The sequence below is a fragment of the Miscanthus floridulus genome, chromosome 8 (genome assembly GCF_019320115.1).
Source record: "Miscanthus floridulus cultivar M001 chromosome 8, ASM1932011v1, whole genome shotgun sequence".
Lineage (NCBI taxonomy): Eukaryota > Viridiplantae > Streptophyta > Magnoliopsida > Poales > Poaceae > Miscanthus > Miscanthus floridulus.
In genome coordinates this window covers 65821336-65848904 of record NC_089587.1, presented here as the reverse complement: position 1 = coordinate 65848904, position 27569 = coordinate 65821336, and the positions used below count along the sequence as shown (strand labels likewise).

Genomic DNA, 27569 nt, shown 5'->3' with positions numbered 1-27569 from the left:
CAACCCATCTACATTAAGATCTCATCTAAACTTATGGTTCAAATCTATGGAATTTGTGGACATACCCAAAAACCTCCAGCAATCAAACAAACTCCAAATCATCCAAGTTCACAATTAAAAACATCTAATCACTAAAGTTCACAAGACAAGACAAGACTAGACATGACACACGAACTAACAACGTCGTAGCTTTAAACAAGGCACCTAACACCTATGGGGTGGTGTCAACCATGGTGAACAACCAGGGCTTCGTCAACTTGCTTCTGGAGACACCTCCCAGCCCTCTGCGATGCACGTAGCTCTCCCTTGACTTCTTCATCTACCCCCTCCATGGCATGGACATGTTACACTGTTGCTTCCAGAGTTGGATCACTTTCTGGGAGTGCTAGGACCTGCCAATTACCCTCATGATCATTGCGAGGAAGGAACCTAAAATAATCCTCCTTCATGGCCTCAAAACGACGACCATGGTAGTAGATGTAAGCCCGTTTGGTAGTGGCACTGTGGACAGTCTCCACCTCATGTGCATTCTTTATGTCATTCCAGGCGGTAACAACCAGCTCTACCTTCCAAAAAGTTGCCTCCAAAGGGTGTTGGTACTCTACACAGTGATAGTTGATGGAGGTGTGCAGGACAGTGTAGTAGTCATCCAGCACCTGGGTAAGGAGGGTGTGGTAGTAGGCCATCTTTGGGGCTTGCTTGAAGTAGTATTTGCATGTCCAGCCCATCTCCTCATCCACCACAGGGATAGCTGGGGGTGGCACAGGTGTTGGTGAAGTAGCTGATGACTCCATTGGTGTAGCTACAACTGCATAGACCGGTGCAACAGCTGGAGTAGGAGCAGGTGCTGGTGCAGGAGTCGGGGTAGCCATCCACTCCTCATCTTCCTCCATCAAGGGTTCCATCTCATCATCGGAGATGACCATAATCTCCTTCTCCACCTATGGAGCACGGGGGGTGAACATGGCACGGTAGCCTGTAGTGTTGAGGCGGGCGATCTTTGGGTTACGAGACATCTATAGATTTAGAGTAAGATAGAATTAGAATCAACAATTTTATATAATAGATTAAGGTATGAAAAGCATAAATATTTTAATAAAATAACAAGAATGAAACAGAAAGCATGAAACCTATGGAGCAAAGATGCTAAAACAATCATTTCTAACTAGGCTTGCGTCCTACAGTCAACACGGCTCTGATAACAATTTGTCACACCCAATTTTAAAGATAAAATTGAATGCATAAAACTCATGTATGCCCAGGGATCAGTCACACACATAAGTCAACAAATTTCAAAAGTATCATCATGGTGTATCTTACACCACGATTAATACCATCACATAATCTTACACAACATAGCGGAAAATAAAAGAAAGTAGCTATCTCGTGGTAGCTCCAACACAGGGACGGTCGACTGGTTGACCACAAGCCTAAAAGTCCTCTGGAAACTCCTCATACTCATTGACATCTGTTACCCATCCAGGATTTTTATCCAAATATTAAAAGTAAACAAGCGTAAGTACTTCCCATACTTAACAAGATAACATGGGGTTATGAAAGCTCAAAAAGGGTGACTCTGGTTCACTATGGTTAACACTTTTAGTAAGTCAAGATTTTATCATCAACTATTATTAAGTTATGCTTGAGCCCCAATTAAACCCACATGATATGATATCAAAATCAATTGTGACATATTATTATCGTAGAACATCATAAATGAACAACAATAAATAACCAGTTATTCTGTGAGTTTTCTGGGCCGCTCGTGACCGTGAGCATGACTATTATAACAGTTTGTAACCCTCTACAGAGGTTGTGCACATTCACCGTGAGTTGTGATTCCCATATGCCCGGGTTACTTACTCCCATATCACTGCCAAGATGAGCGGGTGGGGTACACTATGAAGCCATTTTATAGGTTTCGCTAACAAGTTAGGGCCGCTAGGTTTTCTCAGCAGGCAGATGTAGGAACCCCCCTTTCCTATGGCACATATCCATCGCGGCTATACACATAGGAACAGAGGCAGCCCTATACCCAACGTGGCAAGCCCCTTTTGCGCCATAAAGGTAACCTCTAACAAGCTAGAAAAGATCCTATTACTGAGCTAAAGTCAGAGCCATGTGACCCGCATGGTTGCACTGTCAGTCCTAGCTTTTGCCGATAGATAAGTCCTTATGGAGGGCCGAGAGCATCATGATTGAAATTCATTTGCTCCTTCGCCCTATAATTCAGTTGTTTAAAACAAATTTTACCTTTTCGTTCCATAGAACCATTATTCATTATGTAGATCATGTATAGTTACATTGAGCGCTAGCAAACTACCCATATTCATATAACCCATAGGAGACAAGGAAACAAGATAATCAATCACTAGGATGTCCTTACGGGTATCAAAATTAGACACATGCAAATGAGTAATTAATAAATGGTGAATAGGACATCAAGCTAGATCCCATGCTATACTTGCCTTGCTTAACAAACTCCTACTGGTCCTGCTGGTCGTCAAAGAACTCTTGGTCTCCAACGTTCTCCTCACTGTCGCGGATGAAAACGAGGTCGAAGACGACTCGGGGACTGCGGTTTCCGAGCGGCGGATCCCGGCGTTCTTCGGTGCGACGATTGCGGCTTCCGTGTGCTCGGCGAGTGCGAAAATAGAGCGGGGGAGGCAGCAGAGAGGGCGGCGACGGGTCTGGACCTCCTTTTGTAGAGGCCGGGGCGTGGGGGAGACGCTCCCACGATGTGAAGTGGGCACGGGCGATGGTTGCGGCTAGACCGCGTGCGATGTGGGAGGTTGGAGACGGCACCGACATGCAGGCCCAAGCCGTCAGCGGCAGAGAGAAGGAGGAAGGGGCGCGGCAGCGACGGTTCCACCCGAGCTGGGCTGGCCTAGGAAGAAAAGAGGAAGGGGAGAAAGGGGAAGGGCGAGCGGGCCGACGGGGTGGGGGGAGGGGAAGTTGGGCCAGCAGGCCGAATTGAGGAAAGGAGGGGAAAGGGAAATGAATTTCCTTTTCTTTTTTCAAATCAAATTTCCAAATTTATTTTCAAATGAGTTTTGAATCCTTTTGAGTTTAAATCAAAACCACTCAACATATTAAATAAAATGCTACAACATGAGTGCATCAACATGTTTCTATCCTTATGATTGATTTTAATTTCACAAAATTTATTATTTTTCTATATTTTAATGCACACATATTTGCATAAATAACTCAAATTTAACTATTTTAAAAGAATGCAAATTTTAGGGTGTTACAGCATAGCATGTTCATAAGCCTTGTTCACACTATTAGGGTGTTGAGCAGTGACCATATACGTCACTTCCTCCTTTAAGCCACTTAGAAAAGAGGAAAAGAAAAACTTCATACATGGTAGAATATAGCATTATATTTATTTTATTTCATGATTATTGCAGTCTATGAATTAGATATATATGTATAGTACTTTATGGATATTATTTTTATTTTTTAATATATATATTACTATTTATGTGTAGATTTCAGAGATTTTTGTTTATTTTTTATAATGACTAAGGTACCTACAAATAAAAAGATAATACCTTATATTATCTTTCACAATGACATATATGGATATGTTAAATGCAAACTTAGAATATTACTTTGCATTATCTTTCATAATGATAAAGGTAGATAATATATAAAATCATTATGAGTTACTTTAAATTATCTTTCATAATGGTATATGTAGGTAATGTAGATACAAAGTTTGAGGATTAAATTATCTTTTATAATGACAAAGTTGGGTAATTTAGACACAATGTTAGGGGGTCATTTTAAATTATGTTTTATAATGGCCAAGGTGGGTAATTTAGATGAAAATTTAGGGGGGTTATTTTGAATTATCTTTTGTAATGGCTGAGGTAGATAATTTACATGCAAAAATAGGGGTTACTTTATGTATTTTTCATAATGGCAGTGGTGGGTAATTTTATAATAAACTACAGATCCAATGGCCATTATCGGTGATGATGATTAGAGTATACCAAATCAAAGGTTAGATGTTTCTAATTATTGTGAGAATTTTTAGAATTTATCGTTTTTTCAAGCGTGTCGGTGAGAATTAACATGGTGCCTCCGTTAGGACCTCTAATTAGTAATAGTAAGATTTTAATTGGACAGGTAAATGGCAAATATCGGTGTTACAAGCACAACTCAGCAAAAGGAGAGAGAAAAGCAAATTTAGCCGGGTCAAATGAAACACCAAAGCAAGAAAGGAAACCACTAACAACTCCCAACCGAAAGAAAAACCGGCTCAATCGATATTCCACCAGAAATAGATGATAATTCCATAAAAAAAAACTTCTTTCGAAGCTGTTCAAAGGATGCTCAGCGTCTCCGCCGGTAGTTATAAACTGACCCGCGTTGGTCTATATTCCGAATTTGGGGATATCACAACTGTTCTGTACTAATATCCAAGTCTCCTTTGTGAAGGTACAGCCTTTACATAGATGTTGCGGTGTTTCTAGCTCCATCCCAAATAATTTGCATAATGAGCCCCTTTTGATAAGGTACAGCCTTTACATAGATATTGTCGGATGTTTTCCAGATTGGGGTTAGCCTGAAGGTCCCTGTAAACTGTATTTTGTAGGCACTAATAGTCGTATATCCCCATCTATTCTAGTCCATCGCCATCGAATTGAATCCTCAGCCTCCTCATTCATCGGTATCTTGTGCATGGCTACCCAAAATTCCACATGTTCTACGAGTTCGTCGGAGTATTGCAAATATCTTGGAATGGAAACACGAGCGATGCATGGAATGTGAGTGCCTTTTGAAACTAGTCGAAAGTTGTAGTGAAAAAACCATTGATTTATAAAATCCGACAATCCGCCCCGAAAATGAGACGAAGCAAATTACATCGAATTTGGAAGAATGTGTGTGAAAGCCCGTACATATATACAAGTATATAATTTTCTGAAGAACGTGTCAGTGTGTGCACCATCGCAAAACCTGGTTCATGGATTTATCGACCAATTTGTACAGCGAATTAACCACCTTGTCCAACAAGTTTCAGCAAAATCGCAATGATGTCTTATACTCCACCAGTCCACCGTGGGCTCCTCACGTTGGATGAAGATGAGTTGAACGCCCACGCTGGTCCTCTTCCTTTCCTTGGCTTGGCTTGTATGTGATGGAGTGATGTCCTCGTCAGAGGTGTTGAGGTTTTGACGAGTTTCGAACCAGCGTGGCTCCTTGCATTTTTAATGTTTTCCTCACCTTTTTAATAAATTTTTAGTATGGGCTCCTTCCCCTCCTGTTCTTTAAAAAAACGAGTTCCGAACCACAACAGGCACGCTAAAATTATATCCAAAAAGCAAGCACTTATCTCGGATGGCACGCGGGTGATGCGTGAAAGTGCGAAGGGGAGCCAGCTAGGCCATGAAGGCCTGTGACTTTCGCTCCGAACAGACGACCTGTTGGCAAGAGCTCGGCCTTTCGTCGTGTTTCTAGCCTTTGCTTGGGCTGGATGCCGGGCCCGTTTCGCGCAAACCGGAACTGATTGATTTGTCGCTTCAGTGCAAACCGGAACTGATTGATATGTTGCTTCAACGCCTGCACTTCCACTCCCGTTTCGCAATGCCTGGACGCGGAAATCCTTTCGTGGAGAGGAACGCTTGAGAGGCGAACCATTCTGAAGTGAAAATGCGAGCGGCGAGATGGTTACTGGAGTATGTTTAAAAACTACCAGCCTCGCACTTATTTTTGCTGAAGGCGCAAGATAGTGAGATGTGGGGCCATGTGGGGAGCCTCGCAACTTGATCAAGGAGGCAACCACCAACTTGCAGCCTCGTTTGGCTATGGCATGTCGTAAATGATCGTAAATTTTAAGTCAGAATAGTATTTTTCTCTCACACAAACCAGCCAGCAGTACTTCTTCACAAACCAGCAACGATACGAACCAGCCAACCGAACAGACTGTTGCTCCGGAGGCTGATCTGGCCAGGGGGAGGCCAGTGGCGCCGATTCCAGCGCTGAGCGTGCCCAGCCAAGCGGGGGGACGGGGGGAGAGAAAGAAGCGAAGGAGAGAGAGGGGGAGGGAGCCAAGGTGCCTCTGCATCGTACCCCTGCCGCGCCAAGTGGGTGTGGCGCGGCGCTGCCGCACCGGAGTCGGCGGTGCGGCAAGCACGACCACGTTAGCGGTCAGCGCAATACTGACAATCCACGATGGCAGCCCTGCTACGCCAGGCTGGGCGGCACAGCGGCACGATTTGGCCATGCCAGGGACTTAGACGCAGTCAAATGGGTTTGATTCTAACATAAAAAAGCAATGGTGTTAATTTTTAAAATTGTTTAAAAAAGTTAACAATAAAGAAATTACTTCATAGGAGAGAACTAGAGCAAGCGACCGAGGGAGATGGGCGATTACAACTTATTTTTTTACATATTATTTATGGCAGTATAATTTTGTGGACAATGATATTTTTTCCACAGTACCAAACATCCATCACACATACACAAATTGTGTGTTTGGTACTATCCACAAAATTGTGATGTCGTAATTAAACCGTGCAAAAAATTGTACTGCCAAAAATATTCATGGTCCAAAAAAATATACTATAAAAAATGTTCAATGTAAGAAAATGGTACTATAAAAAAACCTATGCAATAAAATATCACCGTTAACGTACTGATGTGGCTGCACACGAAATAGGAGTAAAATAGTATTTTGAACTCATAGTTTACGATGTTAGAGGCTAAATATAACGGCAAGGCTATTGAAAGAACTAAAAAAGAATTCAGTGCTATATTAGAAAAAATTTATCGTTTCGGTGCTAAATAAGGAACCATGTCATATTCTACTGCTAAATAGAGATTTTTTTAATGAAATGAAAAGAGAACAAAGCTGAGAGAAGACATTTTTGCGAGGGAAAATGCCGGGCCCGCCCATGTTTAAACGGGCCTCAGTTGGCCCAGCCCATTTTTTCCATAAAAGCCCAATCAGGGAAGGGAGAGCCGATTGCAATTGCAATGCAACTACTGACCTGCGGGCCCCAGAAAAGCAGGGCTCTCTCTTTCTGAGCAGATCGATCCCGACTGCAGAGGAGAGAGATCTAGAGCGAGCGAGGGAGATGGGCGATGACGCCGCGGCGGCGGGGTCGTCGGTGCTCGGCCGCGCCGTGGAGGAGGTGCGCTCGGCCCTCAACGAGCACGCCGACGTGGTTGCCGACCTCTTCGGTCGCGTCTCCTCCGAGCTGCGCACCGGCTTCGCGCCCGCCGTCGACTCTTTCATCGGCTTCTTCCACGCCGTCGACTGGAAGGTATACACACGCACGCTCGGGCTCCGTGCTGGACATCCATCCAATCAACCCTGCATGCCATCCTCCTCCTCCTCCCCCCATCCGTCATGATTGATGGAATGGAATGGAATCTCTGTATTGTGCTTACGCGTGCGTGGATCTAGCTACGCTGCTATATATGCTTCATTAGTTTTCGATAGTTTATTAGATGCCATCACACTTGACTCCATGGTCTGAAACTTGCTTCCTTGAGGTTAACTGGTTAAGTGACAATGAATCAAATCAGCAAAGGGAATTATGGATCGTGTCATTCCCTGTTCTAAAAGTAGCAATCCATAAAGGAGTAATCTTTATGTCCTTTGTTTGACTTCCTTCTCATCAAATATTTTTGTATGCACCAACATTCATTTTCGGGAGCGCATCCCTCTTTCAACTCTTGGATTATTCAGGTAGCATGTTTGCTACTGATCCTTCAACCTACCCTAGGACCTGCCATCAACTTTGATGCACTGACAATCACACAAAAATTAGCCCTTCTCCTTGAAATCGTGGTATAGTGGAGGCTATATATTGTTGATGGTACTTGTTGTTACATTACATTTGTGTGAAGTGTAAGGTTTCTGCACAGTGGTGTTCTCATGCTCACTTGCCTGAATCTCAACGCGAATCCACACCAGAGCTAGGACAATATAGCATGCACGCCTGCCAGTGTGAATCCACAACAGAGCCCTGAGCTTGGCTTCCTAAATTTACTCATCCACTGAACTGATCAAGTGTCTGTGTTAGTGGTTATGTCTTGGGGTTGAATCAAGCAGGTGTCGGGAAGGTGTAGACCATGTATCTGGCGTCAAACATGTTCATTTTTAGTGCATAAATATTCAACATTCCAGCAATATGTATCAGTGTTGCACACAGTGTTGGACACTGATACAACAGTCAGCTGACGTGTTAGTGTATCATAGACCATACATATCAATTCCTAAGATATTGGGGGAAAAACAAAAACAAAGGGTTCATCCTGTGGTGAGCAAGCCATAAAAGACAACAAATGTAGTGTGACACGATCTATGCTTGACAGCTTGTGAAAATTCAATACTAGTACTTCGGCATGACCATTATTGTTTTCTTAACCAATTTTCTTTTTTTTTGTCTCATCAACTTCACCAATTGGCTTTTCTGTTTACAGGAGCCTTGGCTAATCAGCATACTAACTTTCCATGCCATTCTGCTATTGGTTACCATCATCTCGAGGAGGAATGTCAATTTCCAGCTCATCTTGTCAGCTCTAACATGTGAGTATCATTTTTTTATTACCTTCTCCTTTTGACCCTTCAGAATCCCCATACCATTATAACTTACAGAATGTGGAAGTCATTTATCACATTTGGTTATCCTTTCTCCTTCCCATACTGTTACAACATACCAGTTTGAAACGTCATGATAGATATACCCACATTGAGTACTGATATTTCTGTAATGTCTAATAAATGGGTCTTTCCTACACATGATGCCTTGCAGCTTGTCTTATAATTGTCAAATTAAAGCTCAGGTTTGTCTGTTCTTAAACCTGTCAAAATAAGAACATTTTCTTTGGATGTATTAACCTTGTAGACCTAACCTTCCTTGCCATAACACTGGAAGTTTCCAAATTTGCACTTGAAAGAATTACTGCATGGTTTATGTAACTAATAATGGAATATGTGTGGAAAACCTGTGTTGGCTTTGTTCCATTCACAATTATGTACTTTACTTTTAATATGATTGTGTGTACCTTTATAACCTATATGCTGCTTGATTTGGTGCAGTTTCTGGTGTATTCCTTGCTGAGAGACTAAACACATTCTTGGGACAAAACTGGAAGAGCTTCTCCACCCAAAACTATTTTGATCCCCAAGGCCTCTTCATTTCAGTCATCTGGTCTGGTCCCCTCCTTTTCATAACGATCCTTATTTTGGTAATCACATTTCTCTGATCCTTTTTTTTTCTGTTCTTCATCAGTTTCGTTTCATTACCAGTAACTGTTTATTTGCATGTTTGTAGGTGAACACTCTTGTGACGCTCTGCATGCTAATCGTAAGGTGGAAAAGGGCAGAGCTCAGGCATCGTTCTCGGCAGGCTCATAACAAGCAGGACTGATCTTAACCTGCATCTATGTAATTTGTTGGCTAGTAGGAAAGTCGGCTTTCTTGATGCAATTGGTCTAACCGAGAATCATGTTCCTGGAACGGTGTTCGTTTCGGTAGCAGAATATAACATTCAGAGATGGTCAGATTTTGCTCTTGTGGACCTTTTGGTGCGCAGATGACCATTCATTACCCTGTAATATTATCATGTCACATAATTTCTTTGAGCGAGGACACTAGGCCTGTGATATTGATGTGCCCATTCGTTTGATGCTAAACCTCGGAAGTCGGAACTGCTTGATGGTTATTTTTTCCTTGTGTTGGGTTGGGTGCAGCAGCTTTTGATTGTTGATTACCTGAAGAATACTTCAGAACTGCTGAATTTTATCCATCGTTACGCCCATTCTAATCTGAAATTGTCCTTCGAATTTCACTGCATCTGGTGTCGATATATATAAGCTAATATCTGATGTTTCTGCCCACATCAAAATCCTTTTTGGCTGTACTATGGACTGAATGATGCATGACATTCTTTGTCAGCTTCGACTGGGTAAGGGGTTGGTTCTTGTTCGTCAGCCAGTAAATGATTTGGTGGCTTGTACGACGAACCTGAAGCTGACAAGCCCAGCCGGCCTGTTTGCAAGGTCGATGGCAGCACGCAGCATATAGGATACCCGAGATGCTCAGGTCAATTTTCACCCCTATTTGGCCATATTTCCCCATTTTTGCATGCACGCTTTATATTGTGAATTTATTTGCTGGTCAGGTTTGTATATGGACTTAGAGCTTGCACTGTTGTTGATCACAATGTTTCTGACAGCACTTACAAGTTTATTATATTCTGAACTTCATTATATTGTTGTTACAGTTCAGGTTTATGGGCATATATAGAGGTTGCACCATTGCTTATTAATTACACATGACAAGTGATGTACAATTTCTTTTACACCACTTACAACAAGTGGAGGTAACATATATACACACTTGCAATACAACTAGTCGTACTGTATCTTCCCTTTTTGTTGTAATTCCGTGCAAAGCCTTTGCCGGTTGTTATTAGAGAAGAGATTAAAAACACACGTTGTTATTAGAATGGTAGTGGACATCTGGGTTTTGCAATACAGTGCCTGTAGCACAATTCTTTTCCACTGACGATATAATAAAAAGTCATCAGTCTTTTAAAAAAGGATTATATCCGAGAGTGAGGGGATGAACCGGGCATCAGTGTGTATATGCATGCAGTGCGGCAACAAACTAAACCTTGGAACAGAAGCAAAACTGAAACAACCGGTGGCGATAGATTATCTGTTCTGGATGTAAATGGACCTATGTACCCCTGAGGCTGATGATACCTCTTTTGATTCGTCACAATGATTGAAAGGCAATGGTGGAAATATTTTTAAAGTTTGAGATAGCAATATGGTTCCATTAAATTGCAATGTACAATAATAGTCGTAAATAACATCCATTTGGGTATTGTAATTGCTACAAAATACTCAAGTTTCTAACAATGAATCACCCAACCAACGCATTAGCAATAGCATCACGGAAAGCACACATATTCATATCATCCGCCAAACCACCATCAGCTGAAGGAACTTGGGACCCAACACCACTACTGTCTTCCACATAGGTTTCAAAATGTTCATCATATATGGCATTGTCTCTAATGAAATTATGAAGAGCCATGCAAGCAACGATAATCTTTGATTGCTTCTCAATTGGATAGCTAGGTAACTGCAAGAGAGTGCGCCACTTCATCTTGAGAACTCCAAATGACCGCTCAATCACATTTCGGAGGGATGCATGAGCATAGTTGAACACCTCCTTCGATCCCACTGCATGACGACCATGTTGCCATTCGGGCACATGATACCTTTGTCCCTTGTAAGGTGCTAGATATCCTTTTCTATTAGGATACCCAGAATCAACAAGGTAATACTTGCCTTCAGGTGGATGTGGAAATTTATCCTTGTAGGTGACTAAAGTATCCAAAAAATACACGAGTGTCATGAGCAGATCCAGGCCAACCCGTGACAACAAATGTGAACCACATATCGAAGTCACAAACCGCCATGACATTTTGTGAAGCATAACCATGTCGTCCAATGTATTTTGCCTGTTCACTTTTTGGTACAGTTACAGGTATGTGTGTACCATCAATGGCGCCTATGCAATCGTTGAAATGAGGCCAGAACCTAGCTTGCTGCAGTTTTGGATGAACTGTACCAAAGTGTGGATCCTTAGGTCTTATGATGTCAATAGACAGTCTACAAATTGAGTCAAGTACCTCACTAAACTTTCTACTGATAGTTTCTAAAGAATGACCAAACCTATTTGCAACTTGTCTAAACGATTGAGGTGCACCACATGTCCACAAAAACAAGCCTAAGGCTTCCTTGGTACAAATATCATTAGTTGATCTCAAGCCATAATTCTGAACCAAAGTCCGATGAAGGCGATGGAACACTGACCTTGTCATTCTAAACATGTTGTAGCACTGCACTCTATCATTTAGTTGGATTTCAACCCATTGTATCCCTGTCATGACTGGTACATCCGGAACCACCTCCTTGTTCTTTGCAACACTGCTAGTTGACCCCATCATTTCCATTGCAATATATGCAACCATGAAATCCTCATCAGTACCCGATTCATCCTGACTTGCATCCTCATCACTGGAGATGCTCATATTGATTTCAACACCTAAAATAGGTACACATTATGAAGCATGAGCAAAGGAACAGTAGTGTTCATCAAATAATTATTCAGCACAAGCAAAGTCATGACATAAATCATCAAATAATGTACCCATTACAACACTAAATTTTCATCAACTAATGTCTGGAACTGAACAATTTATTTCACTACTACATAACAACACTAAATTTTCCGGTCCTCCCATGCCCGCCTCAGCCAATTAAGCCTCCCATTCGGTGTCTTCAAAGTAACGAACACATCACGGTTTTCCTTTTTCTTAAGCAATTGGGTGGCATAGTAGTGTTCATCACTCCCTTCTTCAGCACCATCGTTAATGACTTGCTCCAACATAGCCCCAATCTCATCTCTAACATGATCAACCGCATGAGAAGTTGCTGAATTTTTACTACTTTGGGCCTTCTTCTCATATGTGTCGACCAACCTCTTCATAAGTTGATCTCTATATGTCTTCTTTTTCTTTCCAGATGGGGAACCTTGAGCTGGCCTTTTGTTAGCATTTGGTGTGACATGTGGTGAACCTCTCCCTTCGACTCTCTCACTATCACCATCACCATGACCGGCCTCATGCTCCTCACCCTCTCCATCGTCAGGACCACTTCCAGGAACATAGGATGTCTCATTAGTCACACTAATAGCATCAAACATTATCCGCATCATTTCCTCGTGCTCAAGAACTGCAGTTTTGAAACTTATACATCCTGGCATAGCCTGAAACATTAAATGATAACAATTAGAGGATGACATGCCGATGAGTACTAAAATACAAAAGACGACATCTCAACTACTCACCGCATTTTGTTCTGCCCACCATTCATCACTGGCAGAAATACATCCGGTCACAGGATCCCTTCCCAACCCAGTGGCTCTCATGTTCAAGGTCTTCCACTGTGCATATTTCTTCTTCAGTACATCCCATCTGTTCTTCATTTGCTCTTTGTCATATGGCCTCTTTGTCCGCTCAAAGAACTTCTTCACCAAATTAGCATAACCCACACTATTCAAGCAATTGTGTGGCCTGTTATGGGCAAGCACTTCTTCTACGCATATTTCATTGTAAACTTTGGCGACAAAAGTATCCCATTTTGCTTGAGGTTTTGATGCTTTTTCCATCTATTCAAGCAAACTGGGATGTCTATGTACATGAAAGAAAAAAAAACAGCAGTGTCACCAATTGTACTGAGCCACATATTCAGAACAAGTGGAGCTCAGCACCCATTCAAAAGTAGACCAGAGTCACCAATTCTACTGAACAGAAGCACTAAAAGTTGACGTAAATTTATGAAATGTCATGTAAAATCATGCCACAGATTCCTTAACATACATCATTCAAGATATGGCAAGCAACAGAAAAAAGCAACCCTTAATGAGTATGCACAGAAAATGCCTGTGACACCATTGCGCCATCACGCGAGGACTAAATACACATGTGTATGAATATATATCTAATGCATTCACAAATTGTCGACTGGAACACATTTTCTTATGTAAGTAAATCTAGCTGCATATTGCAAGACATAACCAAACAAGATTTACTTAGGTTCCAGTGTTACAAAATAAGTATTGAAATGAGATCATTTCCACCAGATTCTCACGATGTAAACAAAATAAATTGACTCTCCCTGGGAAGGGCAAGGATATGAGACACCAAGTACCATATTACCAGAAAAAGAAGGAAGCAGGTGGATCAACCAAAGGCATTAAATAATCATATCAATGGAGCATGTTAGATGTGATCTACATTGCCAATCCAGTTCCTGCCCACCCACGGCCAAAAACACGGCCAGGATCCCAAACGAAGAGCCTTATCCCAACATTCCAGCAGGAGCCCAGTACCAAACCAAACCGCCGAATTCATCGCAAGCATGGTATGGCAGGCAGGCAAACCAGAGGCTCCCGGATCAGAAGCAGGGCCCATACCTGCGGTGGGCGCAGACGGGGCGACGGATCCCGGCGGTGGGCGCGAGGGAGGAGGCTGGTGACGACGGGCGGACGGACGGTCGGAGTGAGAGATGCAGACGACGGACGGCCGCAACAGAGGGAAGAAAGGGAAGGAAGCGACGCCGGCGCAGGCTCTGCTCCCTCGCAACACAGATCCAGCCAGCTCGAACCCCGCTCCAGCACCTACAGGCCAAGCGCGCCGCTCCGCGCGGAGAAGAAATGCATCAAGTTGCAGTACCTCGGAAGAGGATTCGAGAAGAGGAGGAACGGAGAACGGCAAGCGCCGCGGCTGCTTACCTGTCGGCAACACGGAAGGGGAGCCGCAACGGATGCGCGCCCTGGCTGGAGATCCGAAGGAGGGGAGGGGACGGCCGCCGGCGCACTGGCTGGAGCTCCGGCGAAGGGGGAGGGGAGGCCCGGCGTTGAGGAATGGGAGGCGGCGGCGGATCTGGCGAGCAGGGGAGGGAGCGAGCGGGGGAGGGAGCGAGCACGGACCGCTAGGGTCTGAGGGCAGGGAGACGAAAAGCCTGCGCGATTTGGGAAAAGCGGGGTGGAGCTCGCGATCTGGGAAGCGTCGCGGGCGACCGACAGTCGCGGAAGCGCGTTCGCCGATATGCTCGTAACGCAAGGCGTTTGTGCGGGCTTTTCGGCTTATCTTGCTCAGAAGCTGAGCAAACGCTCTCCCAAACAGGGCCATAATCAGGACAGCCAAACGCCCAGCTTATTCAGATAACAGATTCTTCAGATCGCGACTTATCAGATAAGCCTGCTCAGCTTATAAGCGAGACTCAGAAAAGCTGAAACAAACAGGGTCTTAGTGGGCCTATCTGGCCTGCCTGATGATGATAACAAGATTTATATCTCTCAACACTCAACTGACAACGAACACTTTGTTTAATTAGTTGTTAATTATTGGCGTCATGGTATGTTGGTAGGTCCAAAAGCTCTTTCCAAATCCGGATGAACTTGATACATCACGGATTCTCTGCGACTAACTAAGCTACGCCATATAATTCCTTGTCAAGCTAGCTTTGCTGAGAACTGCTGCGGCTTGCCGCATTTTCTTTAAATATAAACTTTATTTGACGACTACTAGATAGTTAGAGACGTGTTGTAACACTCTAAAATTTGCTTCTCTTAAAATAGAGCTAAAATAATTTAATTTTGTATTTTTATGCTTATGAAAATATGGGGAAATAATAAATTTTCATTAGATTAAAATTTATCTTAAGGTAGAAACGTGTTTGTTGCATTCATGCCGGTCGCACCTTGTGTTTCTATGTGCAAAATATGTTTTTTTAAATACGTTTAGGAGACGAATATCTGTCTCTAGGAAATTTCCAGCTTCTTTCTGGAATTTAATTTCTACCTCCTTCACCTTAATCTTTATGCTCCATGTTCCCAACAATCTTTTCATGAGCTCCAAATATTTTATTTGGGTTCATCATGTTCCAAAGTGTATCTGGAAATTTTCCCAAATTTTCGGAGGCTCGGAGTATTTTTCGTGGCTTAAATATCAATTCTGGACTTTCTAGAATTATTTTATTCATGAAATTAATTAATTCCAAAAATAAATAATATATCTCATTTTCCAACCAACTCTCAAAGCCCATGTGCAATAATCCTAATAAATCTCAAAGGCCCATGCATTTATTTACAAATGGGTTTTAATGATTATTTAGGTCCATTAGTAAATGTGGAAGGTGCAATATCAATTAGTACCATATTGCTAGTTGATGTAGATGTGGGGAGTTTTTCTCCCTATAAATATGTACCAACTCCTTGGGCAAAGCACACCAAAACTACCGTAAGGGGAGCCCCTAATTTACGAAATCTCTCGTGTAGTAAATTAGATTTTTCTCCTCCTTTCGTCGTCGCCGCCGCGCTGCCCGATGCCGTAGACCCACCATCGACCGCAAGAAGACCCTAGGTGAGTTCGCCGTCTTCTCCTCTTATTACCTATGCTCTCGGCTCATCAAACCGTGGCCTCTAGGGTCCAAACCAAGCGCTCCGGGGAGCTTCTCACTGCCAGTAATGGAGCTCCGTCGCACTAGTTTTCTTCTTCGGCCAGTGACTCTCTCCCCCTCCTTTCTAATCTGGCCGTCCAGAATTAATCCAACGGTCCAATATCGCCCGTACCCCTTTGCTGGGTTTATTTGCAAAAGAGCGCCTGCAGTTTCGCGTAATATAACCCGCAGTCCATGGTGCACTTCCAGAATACGTTTTCCTATTCCGAAAGCGTAGTTTCTATCTAGTAGATTCAGAATACGTTTTCTCTTTTAGAAAGCGTAAAATTCCTTTGTTAGATTCAGAATATGTTTTCTTCTTTTGAAAACGTAGTTTCTTCGGTTAGATCCAAAATACGCTTTCATCTATTTATAATTTTGCCACTAGTCTTATTTAGGCCATAAAATCTTCGTTTTAACTCCATTCTGATCCATTCAAGTTACGTTAGATTCGTAATTGAGTAATCTACATATTCATCCTACTATTAAATATATTTTCATCTTTTAAAATTTGAGGTTAGATTTAATCTATTATTTTATTAAAAGAAATCTTGTTTAATTCATAACTTTTTCGTTATAGCTCCGATTAGATTGCTTTTCGTGTTTGTGTGTTCGTAGTAACGTGTAGAACATCTTTAAAACCTTTTTACCTGTTGTTTATTATGTTTGGTGTATTGTTCTAATTTATTTTTATTGTTTGCTTCGTGTATGATTGCATGGATGCTTGTGTGGTATTTTATGATCATGTCCAGTCGATGAGCTATACGCGGTGAATCCAGAAGCAATTCATTGAAGGTTTGGACTAGAACAAAGATTAGAGTTTAAGGCAAGTATAGCATTAGATCTTCCTTTTTGTCCTATTCACTTTAATAATTTAATGCATACTGCATGTGTCTACCTTGGCAACCGTGGTAAATTTTCCTAGCTATTTGATATCCTAGATTCCTTGTCACCTATGGGGAATTGCATTGGGTAGTATGATGCTAGTGCTCAACTAAAGCCATGATCTTGTAACTTGATTAATGGTATATGCAATAAATATTAAAAGATGAGTTTTAGCAACATGGAACAAGGGGCTAGAGCATTTGGCTGTTTTTATGGTGCTCTAGATTTCTCTCCCTAAGGACTTATCTGTAAGCGAATATTCGAGACTTATAGTACAGCTGTGAGGACTACACGGCTCTAGCTTTAGCTCAGTATGAGGACCTTTTCTAGCTTGTTAGTGGTTACCTTTATGGCGTAAGAGGGGCTCCGACATGTATGATCTTGGCCTGACAAGAGGGTGCACTTTGGTTTCTTGGTATTTTGTTAGTCACTCCTTAGAGGGGGGTTCATGCTTATTGATGAGGAAACCTTAGCGGCCCTAACTTGTTAGACAAATCTTTAAAAGGCTTCATAGTGAACCCTACCGACCTTCCTTGGTAGTAGGTCAAGAGGTTAGATGCCTCAGGCGAAAGGGTAAATCACGACTCATAGTGAAAGTGTACAACCTCTGTAGAGTGTAAAACTGGTCTATCAGCCGTGCTCACGGTCACGAGTGGCCTTGGACCCTTACGGAATAGATGAAGAACACGGATGATACCGATGATGAAGATGCACACTAATGATTACTGTTTATGCTGTTCATTATTCATGTTTACCTGATCATATGTTTATATGGGCTTGTGAATAAAATTGTTGCCACCCAATTGCTAAAAGATGACTCATTAAAAGCTAATCGCAGTTAAACCAGTGTCAGCCTTTTGAGCCTCATGAACCCCATGTTATATTTGTTGAGTACGATATGTACTTACGCTTGTTTTATTTTTTTTTCAAATATTTGGATAAAAATCCCGGATGGATACCAGATTGCTAGAGTTTGAAGAAGTTAGGCTTGTGATCAGCCAGTCAGTTGTCCCTGTGGAATTACAGTCTTTACCCAAAGATCGGAGTTGTCTTTCCGCTGTTTGCTATATAAGGTTATATACTTTATACTAAGTGTGTTATATATTGAGCATCGTCTATTGATATTACCTTTATTTGTAGCTATATGTGAGATTTAACTTTTTAGGCTCACATATGGTGTGTATCTGGTTTTGTCCTTAAAATTGGGTGCTACACGTGTATTCCCTCCGTCCAAAAAAGAGTGTCGCTATGAGATTCGTGCCGGTCAATTTTCTTAAGTTTGACTAGGTTTGTAGAAAATATAACGATATTTGTATCTCTTAATAAGTTTATTATGAGAATACATTCAACGATTTATCTAATGATACTAATTATGAACTATAAATATTAATATTTTCTTATATTTGATTAAAATTGAAAATATTTTACTTTTCAGAAAGTGAGAATGACACCCTTTCTAGGAGGAAGGGAATATATTATTAGAAATGCGCGATAGTATACACACATGCCTTCCTGCATCCAGCAACCTAATTAGGTCAGTAGCATGATAAGGATACAATTTTAGCATAGTACTGAGCCAAAATATCTTTAGTTTGATCAAATTTATATAAAATTAAACATATCAACATTTATGATACCACATATACAAAAAAAAATATATATATAGATATTATTAGATTATTCATTGATTATATTAAAAATAGTGTAGTAATTATTTGGTATCATAACTATTTATATACTTTTCTACAAATTCGGTTAAACTTTACATAGTCTTCTTTCTAACTAGCTATAAGAAGAGAAGAAGAATTACATCCTTTTTCAGACGGAGGGTATGCAGACCCTTCGATTGGTTTACCTTATCCTGGTGGATGGATCAATTGAGTAGAAGCATTGCATTCACCGGTCTAGACAGTGACAGCCACAACCATGAACTGACCACCAAAAAGAACATATATTATACTGCCGTCCGAACGAACATACGAGAATATATAGCAACACGGCACAATGGTGAATATAAGGATATCTAGTCAATTGTGCTTCCCAAGGATGATCCTCCTCGCTTCTGATCATCATCATGAGTGCTGCTTTGTAACATATTATACTAGCTATCTCCGTTCAAAAAAATATAACTCTGGATATTGATTGATCTAAAGTTCTGAAATTCAACAAAATTAATAGAAAATATTCTTAGCATTTATGATTGCAAATATGCAAATATACTATGGAAATATATTTCATGATGATGAATCCAATTATAATATATTACCTTTTTATATGTGTTTGGTCAAAATTAGGATAGATTGACGTGATAAAAGTCTAGAATTATATTTTTTTAGACGGAAGGTAGGTATATATACCGTATATATATGTTGCTCACATTTTATTTCAGGTAGTGGTGGTCCCACTACTGGCGATTCATCAAGCATGCATGGCATCATCTATCCTGCGAGGTGCCTGTTTTGTGTAGTGGGGTCCACACGCATAAACCTCATACTCATTTCACTGTCAGACTGAGTTGGAAATCTAACAAACAGGATCATTCATATCGATGAGGAGATCCCAGGAATTGTGAAGAAGGTGACATAACGTCTGTTCCAAGCATCACAGCCTTGCAGCACAATATAACGGCGCAATTGTCTATTTTATATATGCGTGCGCGCGTGTGACAACTTGCGAGTCCATGAGCAATGTTTGCGCCAAAGATTCTGCATACAAAATTAAATTAAACTCCATCTCCTAGTTATTACCAACATATATAATAGACAAACTATTGCATGACAACTTCTTTCATAATATAATCATGAACCGTTCATGCATGAATAATGTAAATAGTTTATATGTATACAAATTTTATTGTGCGTGCGTGATTGTGTCAAGGGTATCAATTTATTTTATCTGTTGTTTCTTATAGAACACAAAAAAGAATCTTATTTTATTTGTGAGTTGTTGTAGTCTACAATTAAAATTGGCGAAACCCGGGAGTGTTGCAAAAACTGATCGTGCTATGATTATGACTTTGTCAAATCAACAATTGTTAGTTGTGGTCAGTTCAGTCTCTCGACCAGGAAATCATGTTAATATATAATTACTTCATCGGATCCCTCTATTGAAGAATGCTTGTATGACAATAAGGCCGTTAGGTTTTATATGATGCATCATTTTTCATGCAACCTAATTTCAATTACGCTCTCCATTATTCCAAATTGTAAGTCTTTTTGTTTTTTCTAGGTACATAGATCTTGTTAGGTATCTTAGATATGTGTCTATATATATAGTAAGAGTTATGTATCTAAGAAAATCAGAACGACTTACAATTCAAAACAGAGGAGTATATTTTTTGTCTATAATGTTGATGCATAGTAGAGAGGCTTGGCTACATTATTAGTTTTTTAAGAATTTATCTATATATGCTACACGAAGGGGACGAATATCACACTAGATTTACTCCCCCCATCCAAAATATAGTTCACTTTTAGCTTTGTCTTAAGATAATATCTAATTTTAACTTAGGAATTCTCCTTGAAATATGTCTTAATAGCATATTTATTTGGATTTGTAGATGTTATCAATATTTTAAAAAACTCGATCTGCCAGAGTTTTACTCAGACATAACTAAAGTGAAGTATAATTTAGAAAAGGGGAAAAGACAGAGTATGTGTGCAACAATAAAAAGGGATCTCCAACAGGCCAATATAATCATCAGTATAGTAGTACTTGCAGCAGATCAGGTGAGGTCCCTTTGGCATGCATGCATATAGTTAGTGGGGTGGTGGTGGTCGCTTCAGGAATACTTAATTAGTTAGTATTAACCGACCAAAAAATATTTAAACTAATTAAGCTACCTTTTCGATCTCTCTTTCTCTCGCTCTCAAATTTCTGCCTCCCACGCTCCTTTAATCTCTCTCTCTCTCTCTCTAGAATCTTAGACTGCTATCCTCACTCTTTACATCTGCGCACTTGCCGTAGCTTAATTGTACGTAGCTAGAAGTACACAGTCGGCCTGTTCGCTAGTTGGCTTCTGGGCTGATAAGCCCGGCTGGTGCTGGTTTGTTGTGAGAGGAAAACACTGTTGGCTGGCTAATAAGCCCTGACTGAAACCAACAAGCGAATAGGCTGAATATATATTTCTCTTTCTTAACATCATGAGGCACCCAAAAGAAGTAGCTTTTTACCCATCTATAAATATCCCTGCATCATTGATCGTGTTCTATACCTCATCTGCATATCATCAGAAGCCACACACTAGTTGTAGCTCCGATCGCCCCGTCCCTTCTAGTTCCTACCTCTTGAATCGGCTGGTGAGTACCCATAATCAAAACATCATTGATCATCATGCACATATGAATTTTGTGTCGTTATATGTTTGTGTGTTTCTCTCAAAAAATATGTTTGTGTGTTTGGGTATGGTGCTAGTTGTTTGAATATAGTCTCTCGTTTGAAAATTATTGCAGCATATCGTGCTTCAAAGTAAAATCAAGTGTGTGTATATATATATATATAGTTACTCCTATAATCAATAAATCACATTGCGTATATGTACATACTTATTTATCAGTTTGAATATGTTGCCATACTAATATTAAGATACTCCAGATCTTTACTACGTGGTTTTTTTTAAAAGAGCACATACTTTTTAATATATTATATAATACTATGATAGTAGCATATAAAATAAGTATAACCATATACTCTGAATATACATACATACTTGTTATACATAGTACCTTAGATGGTCTAGCATGATGATATACTCCATCTACATACACTTCGCCGGGCCATATATGTCCTAAATCTAGAGATATACACATGGGAGTAACTACTCTCTGGGAGTAGAAAATAATTTCCATATATATATATATATATATATATATATATATATATATATATATATATATATATATAGTGTTTTTTTTGCGACAAATATAGCTATATAGCGTTAGTAAATTTCCACTAATACCTGACTGAGTCATTGGAAAAAAAATGTTGCAAAGCTTTTGCCATCCTTTCACAAAAACAAACTTGGCGAGTCATTGAAAGTACATGACATATACGTAGGGCATACTATGTCTTTGAGGGCAAATTCAAATTTACTTGCTACTTGCAGTCAATAACATTGCCGAAAGTGTCATCTCCTGTTTCTCCTCTTCTTGTTGTTGCAATAGCATACCTAGCTAGTACCTCAGCTGACGTGTCCCCACAAACCTGTTTTTTGGATATATATAATTAATCTTGGTATGTATTATATACTGTTCTTTGAATATTGTATATAAACTTAGTACTCCCTTCAGATTGATAAATGAAGTCATTTTGAGCAAGGCATGGGTCAAACATTAAGAATATAAATCTCGAATAACTTTTAAGTTGTTGGGTTTGGAAATATGAAAACCATATGAATAGATTTATCTTGAAAAATACTTTCATAAAATATACATATATCACTTTTTATTAAATATTAAAAAAAATAAGAAGTCTAAGTTATGCTTTGGAGACCGTGTCGCTGTCCAAAACGACTTCTTTTACCAACCTGGGGGAGTATGTATTATAAAGAAGAAGCCCCTCGATCTCGATCATAATGATAGACCCTATCGAGTATGCAGCATACTACGTATAATCGTTATATTTTTGTATATCCAACGAGATATAGGCAGTGTTCGGCTGCACTTTAAGCCGGCTTGTTCGACTTATTTTTTCAGCCGGAGCAGTGTTTTTCTCTCACACATTCCAGCATGAACAATGTTTTTTTAATCCCAGCCGAACACTCTCATAGCTATAGGTAGCTGCATGCAGCAAGTTGGTACGGTACGGTGTGAGAGAATCTAGAAAAGAAGAATTGAACGAGGAGGGTATGTTGTTTGTGCTAGCTAGCTAGTACCGGTATGCATGATATGATGTACAAGCTGGTGGAGGGATGTGTGAGTAAGAGAGAGAGAGGGAGAAAGAGATGTATGAGGAGGGCCGGCCGGCAGCCAGCAGAGGCCTGAAGTGCACTCCAAGCTAAGGAATATATATCCGATCGAGCCAGCGTACACTCTACCTTCCAGTCCAAAAAGTTAGTTTAGCTGCTTCATTTTCACACACGTACCCTCCTACCATACTATGGCATATATATATTTATAAATATATATAACTCCTATACACACAGATATATATATATATATATATATATATATATATATATATATATATATATATATATATATATATATATATATATATATATATATATATATATATATATAGGGAGAGGCTATTCAGTAGCCGGCTACAAAATAAGTTATTCTGTAGCCACCTCCATTTACTATAATTTTATATACTAATTTACCATAATGTCAATACATATTTACGATAGTTGGGTTACTATAACACATGGGGATATTTACCATAACGTTATATTAAACCACTTAGTAAGGAGTTACTATAATCTCGTAAATTAACATAGTAATTATCATAACTCAAAGTGGCTACAGAATAAGTTATTCTGTAGCCAGCTACAGGATAGTAGTTATATATATATATATATATATATATATATATATATATATATATATATATATATATATATATATATATATATCCGAAAATTCGAAATGATAGATATTGCAAAGTAATCCAACATGTACGTATATATATGACGATCCATCCCTAACTATATATGCATGTAAGTACGGGTACAAGTATGGTGCAACTACTGATTTGTTAGGTCCACCTTAAGCAACCAAGCTTGCTGCTGCTGGTTCCACTTCCACCATATGTTTCATTCCCTAGCCTGCTGGTAGCTATAGCTTGCTTGCTATTTCTAGGACCATATTTCTCTCTCTGCTCCTGCTGCATGCCTCTATCCATCTGAAGTGAAACCACGCAACGCAAGCAAGCAACTCATAAATAATCTCGATCGATCGATCCGTGGAGTGATCGAGCATTTGCAGGAAGAGATCGAAATGGATGAGCAGCAGCAGCAGCAGCAGGCACCATGCGTGCCTCCAGGGTTCAGGTTCCACCCGACGGAGGAGGAGCTGGTGGGGTACTACCTCGCCAGGAAGGTGGCCTCCCAGAAGATCGACCTCGACATCATCCGGGAGGTCGATCTCTACAGGATCGAGCCATGGGATCTCCAGGGTATGTTTGTTCGATCTTGTTCATGCATGGTCTCCAGTCCAGCAATGGATGATATAATGATACCTATCGTTGATCGATGCATGGTGTGTGTGCGTGCAGAGAGGTGCGGCTACTATGGCGGCAGCGGCGGCGGCCAGGATCAGGAGGAGCCGACGGAGTACTACTTCTTCAGCTACAAGGACCGCAAGTACCCGAGCGGCACGCGCACCAACCGCGCCACCGCCGCCGGGTTCTGGAAGGCCACCGGCAGGGACAAGCCGGTGCTCTCCTCCACCACCACCTCCCGGTCCTCCGCCGGATCCATCAGCGTCGTCATCGGCATGCGGAAGACGCTCGTCTTCTACCGTGGCCGCGCGCCCAACGGCCGGAAAACCGACTGGATCATCCACGAGTACAGGCTGCAGAGCAACGAGCACGCCCCTACGCAGGAGGAAGGATGGGTCGTCTGCCGCGCCTTCCAGAAGCCCATGCCCAACCAGCAGCACATCAGGCACGCCGCCTGCTACTACCCGCCGCCGCCGGGCAGCTACGCCAGTACCATGCCCGCCACCTACTACTACGACGGCCCTGGCCCTGCAGCGCGGCTACTGATGAGCGGCGGCGCTCCTGCACCTCCGGCAGCACATGACCACGGCGGCTTGGTGGCTGAGTCCAAGCTGCAGGTGCAGCTCCTCGCCGACATGCCACCGCTCCAGAGCCCCTCCGTCGACGGCGTCGTGCAGCATCATAGTTATAACGATCACGTTGCCGCTGCCGCCGTCGCTGCAGAGTCGACGGTGGATTGGAACCTGCTGAGCAGCCTGCTGCCGCCCGCGCAGCTGAATTTCCATCACACACCGCCGCCGGCATCTCCTTCTTCTTGCTCCAAGAACAACAATGATGCATGACAAGACAACATCTGATCTGAATATGCATGATCTCGACCTCTCTTCATTCAGCACGACTGATTATACATGTGTACTGTATTAACCACTATACTCTAGTAGCGTATATTTGTAGGGTGTATTCATCATTTCACGTACATCTTCAGCTAAGATCTGGAACTGATTGCTTGATCAAAGCTAAGCTAGCTAGCACTTAATTAGTTGCTATTCTTCTGATGGTCGATTTTTACTTCTAAAATTTGTACTCTCACAACACAGAATCATTTGCTTATTATGAACTATTGATTGATGGTTTAATTTCCCTCTCGTTATCATTGACTTGTTCTATCTGAACAAGAAAGTAATGATTTTTTCGGCCTGTACACGTGTGGAAATCGTGACACTTAATTTGTTTTCATGCGCTTCCATAAGTATTTTCGTTTTTTCATACCATACGTATACGGTTAACTTAATCATGTGGCATTATCTCCTACAACTAAAAAGAACAAAAGTAAGACAATTTTTTGTGCGACTTTTTTTTGAGGTCGCTCCTCCCTTCCGGCCGTTCGATACCCCGCGCGATAGAAAAAGAAACTCCCATTCCTGCGATCCTCTCCTGCTTTGAAGGAAGCAAATCGATCACCTGAGGCCACATGCATGGAATAAAACAATAATCATACATGAAAGGAAACAATCATGCGGTGCCCCTCTCTCGCTTGGTCAGATATTTTCATCTCCACGTAAACCGGATCATCGATCGACGCCAGACCAACATCGACGCACCCCTCCTGTCCTTCCCGTGGTGCGCTCTCGCGAATCCACGCCACCCCGCAGAAGACGCCGGATACCACAACGCCCCGCCGCCGCCGCATGCCAGGCACTCATCTGCCGTACGCCACGACTCCAATCTGGCCCTCAGACGCAGCCGGAATGCCCCCTCCTCGCCCGACAGCCATGCCGTCGACACCGACCGCCGTCGGACGACTGTGAAGAGGCCCTCGACGATGCCGCGCTAACAAAAGGCGACTGCAACTGCTTTATCAGGAAAGCAGGTGCATTTTATGATTTCATCTTATTCTGGATGATAACTTTTTTTCCTTCAATTTCCTTACTCAGCCAATGATTTCATGATAATCATGAGAAACACTACTATAAGATGATCGCTGCATATTTGAGATTATGCAAATTTTATTTATTCATGTTCCTGTGTGAACAAGGTGCTATTGGAACCTGCTCATATGACTGCATCCTACCTCTCCCTATCCACACCGTTGCTATTAAGATCTCCTCCGGCGCCGTCCTCCTCTACGATGCCCTCTCCACCGGGGAGAGGACCATAGGATCCAGCGGCAACAAGGTTGAGGGAGTCATGTGGTAGCGAGATCCATCAGCACGCATCCTAGTTCTAGTGTATTATTTGATTTATTTCTCGATACACTGCTATGAGGGACTGTACTAAGCCGTGCATTGCTGCAGATGGCTCCTGGTGTATTCTTGTTCGATCCTGCTGGACAAGAAGGCCTAAGCAGTGACAACTTTGGTGACGGAATTGGTCTGCCATCGTGGAAGTTTAGGATCAACGCCGACTTGCTTGACGTAAGTGCAGCCGCCATTGCCCTTTTGTTTCAATTCTCATACTAATGGTTGTTTGTTAGAGTTCAGCAAATTTAATTCAGTTGTGCAATAAATTTAGTTTTTCACTATCATGAGTCATCAGATATTCATAATTCGAATCTGAATATAAATAGTATTAAGAGTCTGTATACTTGAAACAGTGTGCAATACATTTTCGTTCAGCATTGATACTCGTCAATCAAGGACCATAGCTGGTGGCGGTTGCGGAATAAGTGGTGGCACCAGCTCGGGTGCTCCCCGCGGATGCTAGGGTGAGCTGGATGGGCTAGAGAATCTGTATGTCAAGATGTCCATGCGTAAGGTCTCCGGCAGCCAACTGTTTTTTACTATTATTGAATTGCATAAACTATTTTTTTGCCAAGAAAATAAAGTTAAGACAATTAGTTGATTGGGATTATCATTTACTCTTTTTTCAAATAGTGGTCTTCATTTCGGAGCCCTTCATGCAGGCTTGCGAGAACTTACTCTTAATTGGATTGCGAGCTAGGGATGTAGCACTTCAATGAGTGTCTTGGTTGAGTTCTACAATTGCCAAAAATTGATGGTGCTGATAAGATTGACAATCCTATAACTCTGCAGTACCTTTCTTTTTTTTTAAAAAAAAAGAGGGCAAATGCTACTTATGGTCGAATCCATGTTCTTTTTGTTGTTTTGATTTGATGCCCATAGCCCACATGTTAACTTTTAGATGTGTTTGTAAAGAATCAAAAGGAGTTGGCCTAATGTCGATCTTTCTTATCATCTTTTTCATTCTTTATATTTATATAAATTTTCACCAACAAGTACAGGGCTAGGTAATGGCCGTAATGCTGCATCCTTTAGCCAGTGTGCCCCCTTGAGATCTACTTACTGCTAGCTTATGCATATTGTCTTTTATTTGTAGGGTAGAGAGCTGTACAGGATGCATTCAATAGTTTATTTTCAAGCTATATCAGAGACTTTAATTCATGTCTTTTATTTGCATTGAAGAAAACTCATCCGAGGATGAGATTGTTGGCCTAACAGAAATGTTCAAAACACGATATG

The 27569-nt window shown here is 41.4% G+C and overlaps 3 protein-coding genes and 1 pseudogene across 3 annotated transcripts; 2 read left to right on the top strand and 2 right to left on the bottom strand.

The window, feature by feature from the left end:
* The first annotated feature begins 7022 nt into the window (after positions 1-7022).
* LOC136472373 (uncharacterized) lies at positions 7023-9627 on the top strand. The gene is made up of 4 exons (XM_066470083.1): positions 7023-7277; positions 8443-8548; positions 9062-9210; positions 9297-9627. The coding sequence occupies exons 1-4, from the start codon at positions 7089-7091 to the stop codon at positions 9390-9392; spliced, it is 540 nt and encodes a 179-aa protein (XP_066326180.1). The 5' UTR covers positions 7023-7088; the 3' UTR covers positions 9393-9627.
* A 1267-nt stretch (positions 9628-10894) lies between these two features.
* Positions 10895-11885, bottom strand: LOC136469258 (protein ALP1-like; annotated as a pseudogene).
* A 377-nt stretch (positions 11886-12262) lies between these two features.
* Positions 12263-13210, bottom strand: LOC136469256 (L10-interacting MYB domain-containing protein-like). The gene is made up of 2 exons (XM_066467524.1): positions 12890-13210; positions 12263-12808 (listed from the first exon to the last, which is right to left on the bottom strand). Exons 1-2 carry the CDS (start codon positions 13208-13210, stop codon positions 12263-12265), a joined length of 867 nt encoding a protein of 288 aa, XP_066323621.1.
* A 10467-nt stretch (positions 13211-23677) lies between these two features.
* LOC136472372 (NAC domain-containing protein 30-like) lies at positions 23678-25174 on the top strand. Its single transcript, XM_066470082.1, has 2 exons — positions 23678-24045; positions 24145-25174. Exons 1-2 carry the CDS (start codon positions 23868-23870, stop codon positions 24930-24932), a joined length of 966 nt encoding a protein of 321 aa, XP_066326179.1. The 5' UTR covers positions 23678-23867; the 3' UTR covers positions 24933-25174.
* The last annotated feature ends 2395 nt before the right edge of the window (positions 25175-27569 follow it).

What these genes read in the sequence shown, in the direction of transcription:
- LOC136472373 (XM_066470083.1), top strand. Translation starts at nt 7,089, where the DNA reads ATGGGCGATGACGCCGCGGCGGCGGGGTCGTCGGTGCTCGGCCGCGCC. An exon ending in TCCACGCCGTCGACTGGAAG is followed by an intron (nt 7,278 to 8,442) that starts GTATACACACGC and finishes TTCTGTTTACAG; the next exon opens with GAGCCTTGGCTAATCAGCAT. An exon ending in CATCTTGTCAGCTCTAACAT is followed by an intron (nt 8,549 to 9,061) that starts GTGAGTATCATT and finishes GATTTGGTGCAG; the next exon opens with TTTCTGGTGTATTCCTTGCT.
- LOC136469256 (XM_066467524.1), bottom strand. Translation starts at nt 13,210, where the DNA reads ATGGAAAAAGCATCAAAACCTCAAGCAAAATGGGATACTTTTGTCGCC. An exon ending in GGTGGGCAGAACAAAATGCG is followed by an intron (nt 12,809 to 12,889) that starts GTGAGTAGTTGA and finishes TTAATGTTTCAG; the next exon opens with GCTATGCCAGGATGTATAAG.
- LOC136472372 (XM_066470082.1), top strand. Translation starts at nt 23,868, where the DNA reads ATGGATGAGCAGCAGCAGCAGCAGCAGGCACCATGCGTGCCTCCAGGG. An exon ending in CGAGCCATGGGATCTCCAGG is followed by an intron (nt 24,046 to 24,144) that starts GTATGTTTGTTC and finishes GTGTGCGTGCAG; the next exon opens with AGAGGTGCGGCTACTATGGC.